We start from the raw sequence: 8,295 nt of genomic DNA on the forward strand, positions 1-8,295 counted from the left end.
TGAGGGTGGGAATGGAGTACTCATTCATTTTCATTTCCTCTCAACATCCCCTCTCACTCTGACCAGGAGGAGCAAGTCTCCTGGGACTGGCCAGCTGATAACCTCCTGCACCAGGGGTTGGACATTTCGTTTATCATCCACATCCAGGGAGGCAATGCTCCATTTCAGGATGGAGAGACACAGGGCCATTGGTGTTAATGAAGGGAACAAAAAGCAGCAGCAGATTGCCATGTTGGGGGTCTGAGCTTTAGAGTCCCAGAGATGCCTGCCCAACACGCAGCACCAAAGCTTGCCCTCGTCCTCCGTAACCACAACCAGGTCAGCGGCATTTTGGGGATCAGATCTGTCACCTCACCCATTCAGTGGGGTGGTAAAGCCTGCCGTACCTGCCATGCGGGGACCAGGCACTATGTCTGCAGGGCGAAGAGCTGTGAATACAGCCTGTCACAACCATTGTCAGCTACCTCACGCTCTTGGGCAGGAGAAAAACAGCAGCGACATGGCTTTTATACCCTCCTGAGATACACCTCCTTTTTCTTCTGCACCTTTCAAACTGGGCTAAAAGAAAAAGGTGTGATAGGGTAGCTCAAAGGGAAGCAGCAAATCTTCTGTGAAACCAAACAGTCCATTCTTACCTGAGACCAAGAGCCCAGAGTGAGAACCTGCTCTTTCCCAGAGACTACGCCCTCACTTTATTCGTTTCATCTCGCTCCAGGTCAAATTTCTTAGGACCCCTACTTTACAGAGAGGCCAGATAACATAGTGGTTAAGAATGTAGACTCTCAGGCCGGGGTTGTGGCTCAGGGGTAGAGCGCTTGCCTAGCATGACTGAGGCACATGGTTTGATCCCCAGCACCATATAAAAATAAACGAATAAAATAAAGGTATTGTGTCTATCTACAACCAAAAAAAAATTTTAAAAAAAAAAGAATGTAGACTCTCAAGACAGACTGCCCAGATAGAACTCCCAACTTGGCCTCTTATTAACTGTGTGATCTTAGACAAGTTATTTCACCTCTGGTCCCTGCATCTCCTTATCTATAAAGTAATAGTGGGTCCAGAGTGGTTAAGGGTTATAAAGCTAATAAATGCAAAGCAGTTAGTATTGAGCAGATGCTGATTATTAGCTGCTGCCATTATTATTATCATTATCATGAATGAAGATACCAAAGCTTCAAAAACCTGCTTCAAAGACATGTAATCTGTGAGGTGGACAGATTATTTTCCTACCAGCAGCCATACTCTTGGCCACTATGTTAAACTTAGTACAAGTTCCAAATTTCTCTGCTCCTCAGTTTCTTCATCTGCAAAATGGGGCTAGTTCATGATACTGACCTCATGAGAGTCTTGTGAGGACAAGATGAGTCAAAACACAAGCCTGCACTACGATGTTAGGCACCTGGTGGTAGTCAATAATGGTAACGGTGACAGTGACATCATTACTACTTTGTCCAAGGAAGGACACAGCCTTCAGAGCCCTGTCCCAAAGCCTCTCTCACTCCAGCTCATTTCTAGAGTCTCTCTGCTATAATCCACTGTAGAGCCACTGAGTACAGGGCATAGGAGGAGTGAGGAAGGGCAGGCTAGTCCCACCCCCCAGCACAGCTCATGGCCCACTTCTTCTGCCTTGTGAAGGAGGGAGAGGACGCAGCTGATGAGCAGCTGCCCCAGGAACTAGAAACCATCTTTCCAGGGCAGCCTGCAAAGGGAGATAGGGGCCTTGAAAATAATTAGCCCCCAGTGCTGGGCCCGGGTAGCTCATTACCAAATGCAAATGCGAGTTCACCCCCCACCACTCCAAGGCTCCTGGCAAAAAGCCTGCCTGACCCTCCACCTTCCTGAATCTGGACCAGAGCGGTACCCACTGCCCACCCCCTTTGCAGCTCACAGCTGGTGTGCAGTCCTGGAAGAGGCTGCGCTCGCCCCACTGAAGGGAGAATAAGGAAGAAGGGTCTTATTTCTTTAAAGAAGGCAGAGATGTTATAGGAGGGGGGAGATTAGAAAAATTGTTCTTCCCTCAGCAGTTAAAAGAGGGATAATTGGAGCAAGTGGCAGGCGGCTGTTCAGCATTTAGCATACAGCATACCCAGGAAATCTCACTTGGTAATCAGGAGGGGAGGAGGAAAAAGGAGCAATCAGACCCCTATTCAGGCTCCGTTTAGCGACAGCCCCTGCTGGCTGGCTGGGCTGGTGGAGAGCCGGGGCTGATCCCATCTAGAGTCTGAATGCTAGGCTAGGCGGGGAGCAGGTCCCTCCTTTGTGTGCGTTTTAAGACCTTGCCTCTGTGCTACCTGCTCCATCCCAGGGAGAGGCATTCAGAAAGGAATTCTCCTTTCCCCTCTGATTACTCACCACTCCCCTGTGGTCCCCATCCATCCAAGGCCATTCATAGCTGACACAGATTAGGAACAATGCCATGTGACGATGTCAGCAGGGTGTGCAATGGGGAGAAGGAGGGGACATGGCTGTTTTTACTCAAGTGCCCCCAACTGGGGCCATCACTGGTAACTCAAAAACTGGTAACTGATGTCTCTGGACCTCAGCAAATGCTCAGGGGTAAGCAGTCTCTGCTGGGTGTACGCCATCCCATCCTCATTCTGGCTTTGAGAGACGGGGGGGAAGAGTCACTCCATTCTCAAAAAAAGAAAAGTAACTTAAGTTCATTTTGAAGGCCGCACAGAGGCATGAAGACATCAAACAACCTCAGTAGGATGTCAGCTTCAGGTAGCAAGAGGGATGTGGGATGGGTCACTAGTGGGTAACTCACCATGGTGCCCTGGTAAAAGGCTCTGGTCCCTATGGACACCACCCTCCACTGTACCTCACCACAGGATCCTGACAACTGAAAACAATGGCTGAGACTCAAGACAAGCAGCTTCTGGTCTGGGCAGCTACCCAAGTCAGGAGGAGAAGGCAGCAGACACGGAACCCACTTTGTCTTTGCCAGTGGAATAGGACACTTCACTAAATTTATCCCAAACTGTGGTCATACAAATGCTATGTGACACAGGTAGGCCCGTGTCATGAGGATCAGGAGTGGAGATGGACTCATGGAGACTTCTCCCTTGTTCCCTGGCTCTACTCTCTCCCTGCAACAGCCTGACTCTGTGTTAAATGGACTCTTCAGGGAAACTGGTACTGAAATTTATATACCTTGGCAGTGAATCAATGCTTCACAACCATAAGGGTGTTGAGAAATTCAATACATGCACATTCATAACGAAGAATGTTTTAAAAAAAATAATCTAATTCAAACTCAATTCAAGTTAATGGCAAACCCTTTCCCATGAAGAGGCTGTTCCCTGAAGGAGCTGAGGCTACCCCTTCTCCAGCCTGGAGGCTACCATGACAGGAATAAGCTAAACAAAAAGCCAGGTGAACATGCTGTGCTGTTGATTGACTATATTCCAAACCAGTTATGCATATTTTTTAAAATCATTTTGACTTTTCTACACTTCTGTCCTCCAAGATCCCTACTGGTTGCACACCGAAGTATTTTATTTGTCAGGTAAAAATCTGGGACCTATCCATCATGTGCCATAATGTTCAGCGTTACTATTAATTGGGGTGGGAGCCTTGGAATGAAGATTTCCCAAGGAAGCTGTGCAGAATTCAGTGGGTGGCCAGGACTAATAGGTGTGCCCACTGCACACCTAATGAAAGGGAACATACTGCATCCTTTAGCTCTTACCCTGGGCCCAGATCTCCCACAGCAATATCTTGTGTCTTCCCAATGGGGAATCAGCATAGCCCAAAGCACTACAGGAGATGGGTCCCTCTGTGCACTCTTCCTGGGGTGCATCATGGGGACATTTTGGAGCCATCAAGGCATGGAGAGCCAGACAGGCCACAGCAACATCCCAGGCATGTTACTAGCTAATGGACCATAAAGGGTGACTCCAACAGGTCCTGACCATGTCCGTGTGATGGGGCAAGAACCCTCTCAGCCCTCCCTGTTCTTGGAACTGCCAAAGCACCAAGCCATTGAAAAATCTTCCATTCCAGGTGCAAGCCCTCACACCATCAAATGGCAGGGTCCATCCCGCAAGTTGGGATGATCAGGTACTTGATACATAAGATTCACTGCTGGGGATACATCCTCCGGTTTCAGTTCTCTGCCTTGTGCAATTTAAGGGGGACAGGGATGGCTACCATCTCACTTCCCACTTCACCACATTATCCTTGGGAAAACGGGCAGGCATTTGTTTCAGCTATTTGTCTTGTTTTATGCAGAACTTCTTGACACCGAGCAGCTGCTATGATTTTGCCCTTAATATTTTACAGGTGAAATTTTTTGCTTCCTCTAAAAATTAACTATGTGTGGAGGCAGTGGGCATTTTCTAATAGCTGTGATGCGTTTTGTGATTGATTAACTATTATGACAATTACTGGGATCATCAGGCTCCAAGTTATCAACAGTAAATTCTGTTTCTTCCCCCACCACCCATCCCTGCCTCAACCTTTGCACGGTTCTATTCCAGGCTGGCCAAATGTTACTGTTAAACAGTTTATTTATTCCATGTATGCATCAGGAGAACAAATAATTAATGTTGTGTGTTTGCCTTCAACAAATAGAGTTATCAATCCATGGCCAAGATGTGATCTGAACCTTGTAGAAAGAACAATTATTAAAATACACATATTGCATTCAGCTATTTAACAATTACTGCACATGATCTCTTCTGAAGAAATTCCACTGGAGACTGGAAAACACACACATACAAAAATAAATAAGAGAGAAAAGACAAATTGTATACATATACAACAGTATAGAGATTCTTTCTGCAGGAAAGTGCTGATCTAAACCTGCCCAGAGGAAATGAGTTCTTTTTAAACACACACAAAAAAAAATGCAATCAGGGATAATCAGCAAGTTAACAACACACTTGCAAACACCCTGGTCCCTAGAAAGGAAGAATGCCAGCTTCCAATGCACGTTCTGAGGACAAAACAGATCCTTTGGGCAAATGAGAAAACAAGTGATCATGTCAGCGTCTTCAGGCAGAACTTTTTCCAAAGACAAGAAGCTCTAGAACATTGGTCAGCTCCAGAAGGCACCTGCTTGTGAAAAGCATCTCAATGATCACATTCCCCAAGTTATTTTTGTGGATTGGGGTTCTCTCTGCCCCTCTTGCCCACCTTTACCCTGATGAGTTCAGTAAGGGCGAACAGAAGCCCTAGAAGGACACTGTATCTGTCTGGCATCTTCCTCTTGGACAGCCCACCCTTGGAAAGGGAGATATGATGCCCAACCCAGAAGTACAGGGAAAAAAAAAGTGAGCTTCAGGGAACATTCCAGCAATAACCCAGGCATGACCTCCAAACGCAGCTTCCAAGAAAACCTCCATGTGTCCTAGTATCCAGCATGTACCATCTGCAGAAGAAACTTTGATTTTTTAAAAAATATTTTTAAATAGCTACTGGTAGCTAAAATTCATGTCAATCATAACTTGCTTTAGGATTTGGGCTGTTTCAGAAATGTTTAAGAAACCCTTGTAAACATAATCCTCATCAAAAACCCCAGGGCGGAGGGGCCTTACCTGAATGAAGAGATCTTGAAAATTAGGAGCAAGTCACTCACCTGACCACACCCTCAACCTCTCTGTACCTTGTACCAGCTGGTTCTTACCCTTGATTGCATACTAGAGTCATGGGAAGATATAAAAGTTTATAGATGCTTGGATTTCTACCCCCTGGGAGTCTAAGTGAGCCTAGGTAGAGCCTGGATGTTTTTAAATTCTCCCAGGTGATCCTAAAGTGCAACCAAGGTTGGGGACCACTGCCTGACCTAGAACATGCTGCCACCTCCACGAAGAGACCAGCATCGGATGGCGACACAAAACGTCTCCAGAAGAATTCAAGGTTTAACCCAGGAAGGACAGGCGAAAGGCAAGTTCTTGCCTCCTAGTCTCTCCAGACATATATCTGTCTGATCAGTTTCCACACACTTGGTCACCTTGATGGTCCCTCTTACCTAAATCTAAGTGGGTGGTGAGTCTAGGAATTTGCATTTTGAGCATTTGTCAAATTAAAGTCTGGGCCACTTCTCTCAGATCTGATTCCCAAAAGAATTTAGTGCACCAGGCAAGTACAGCCTACCGTCATACCTCCTACTCCCTGGGAAGTGGTAGTTGAACTTGAAGGGTGCTCCAAACTATGCTGGAGAAGCTTGCAGGGCTTGGTTAAACAAGGATCCAGTCAACCTCAGGATCCTGTCGGCACTGTTCTTGGAATGTGGATAGGACAGGAAAGGGAACCAACCACATCCAAAGTCCTCATGTGAAAAATCCTCATTATTAGAATAAGAAGGGAGAAGGGCTTCACCACCTTCTAGATAACCGCCCCCCCCAAGCTTGAGGGTGTGACAGAAGGGTTGGGTTTATAACAGGGCTGCCCAAGGACCCTGCCATCCACCTGCCCTCATTCTCTGCACAGGCATTCCTTATGCTGGGGGTCCTAAGGAGGAAGAGATGGGGAATTTCCCATCTATCCCCAAGCACCCAAGTCTTCAAGGGGCATGAGGACAGAGACAGCCACTTTGCCAATTTCTATCTAATTTCTTGTTTAGTGTTGATCCTGCTCAACCATGCTGCAGCAAAAGGAGCCAAGCTGGAGAGGACTCTTCAGTCTTCTCCATGTAGCCCTTTGAGTTGAGTACACAGCCTCTGGTTGAGTGGCCAGGATTCTCCTCCAGCTGAGATCTGATAGATTTTTCCATTGAGAGCAAGCAAAGGATTTCCTCTACCTCCTCAGGGCTCAATTCTCTTTTAACAGGCAGCTTAAGATGTGCTTGAACATAGAGCTCACTTCTATCATGCACCTGGGCCCTCACCCAATCCAGTGGGTGGGTCTCTATCAAGATTGGAGAGGGGAGAGGACCTTACCTTCTGAGCACAGCGTGCCACCATAGCCAGTAGTAGAACAGTCACAGGTGGGGTGGCCGTCCAGGAGGAAGCAGATCCCTCCATTTTCACAGGGACGCTCACCACAGGGTCCCTCGGCTTCCATCTGGACGCCCTGGCTCCCCAGAAGCCGAGGCTCCGAGTTGCCATATTTGAGATCCATGATTAATCCCTTGAAGCCGGGCATGGCCTGTACTCCATCAAGGGTCAGGGCAGAAGGCCGAATGTCAGCGGGGACTCCACCAAGGAACAAGTCACTGACCACATCCATGTACGGCCGCTGGGGCTGCAGCTCCCCAGACTGGCCCTCGCCATCCAGCACCAGCACGGTGCGCAGGCGGTCGCGGCTCACCATGAGGAAGTGCCAGCTGCTGTCGTTCACCTGCTTGTTGGACAGCACGGCAGTCTCAGCGCAGTCCATGCTAAAGCGGAGCTGAACGCGGCCATCCACCAGGGAGAGGCAGAGGAAGTCACAGACGCCACCATCGTCCAGGTAGAGGAGCAGCCCCGTGGAGACGTTGGTCTTGAACTGGAAGCTCAGATCACTGCGCGTGCTGGCGTCCCAGCGGAGGTAGCGGGCCCACTGGTTGGGGAGGCCCATGAACTCCAGGCCCAAGCAGAGCCCCAGCAGGGACCCCAGCAGGATGCTGGCCTTGAGGGTGAAGAAAACTGAGTGGAGGGTGAAGCTCATCCTGGCTGCGGGCACAGAGCCCCGAGGAGCACAGGCCAGGTACCGGGGAAGGATCTCCCTTTGGTGGTGGAAGGGAGAGAGGCAGACAAGACAGAGTGGGAAGAGAGGACACACAGGAGGAAGGAGGCACACACACAAATATCAAGAGGGAGAAGCAGGAGGAAAGAGAACAAGACGGTCCCAGATGGGCAGGAGCAAGAAATCCAGTAAAGAGGCAGGAAAATAGACAGGGCAGCAGGAGAGAATGGCACTGGGTGGGGAAGGTGAGGACGAGTGTCTTTCTCCAAGACAAGATCTCAGCTATCCATGTGGATCCGGAGGCCTTGATTTGAGGAGGAGAAGGCGCGGTGCAGGAGGAAGCCTTCAGCAACGAGATCCTCCCAATGGACCCCCGAAAGCCCCAGCCAGGGAGGCCCGGGACAGGGCTGAGGTCAGCGGTGCCGTGATGGAGGAGGAGCAGGCAGCAACGTGAGCTGGGCGAAAGGTAGAAACGGGCCTAGGGCAGTCCTGAGGGTCTACCTCCTCAGCAGTGGCGGGCCGCAGGAAGGGAAGCAGAGAGAAGCTGAGTGCTCAGGCAGAGCCGGGCCCAGCGCAGGGCACAAGCAGACTCAGGCGACATGGTGCCAGCCAGGGGCAGGCCTGCCCATAACCCACCTCCCAGGACTCCGGAGAAAAGACCTATGGAAGAAGGGGAGGGGGAGA

General features: G+C 49.2%; 1 protein-coding gene across 9 annotated transcripts in view; it reads right to left on the reverse strand.

Moving 5' to 3' along the window:
• Positions 1-7,593, reverse strand: part of Nrxn3 (neurexin 3) — a 1,484,695-nt gene extending 1,477,102 nt beyond the window's left edge. For all 9 annotated transcript variants that reach the window (XM_077800321.1, XM_077800320.1, XM_077800323.1 and 6 more), the window contains exon 1: positions 6,885-7,593. In XM_077800321.1, coding sequence (XP_077656447.1) covers positions 6,885-7,593 — 709 coding nt within the window. The remainder of the gene's footprint in view (positions 1-6,884) is intronic.
• Between the last annotated feature and the right edge of the window lie 702 nt (positions 7,594-8,295).

Source organism: Urocitellus parryii, chromosome 6 (genome assembly GCF_045843805.1).
Source record: "Urocitellus parryii isolate mUroPar1 chromosome 6, mUroPar1.hap1, whole genome shotgun sequence".
Classification (NCBI taxonomy): Eukaryota; Metazoa; Chordata; class Mammalia; order Rodentia; family Sciuridae; genus Urocitellus; species Urocitellus parryii.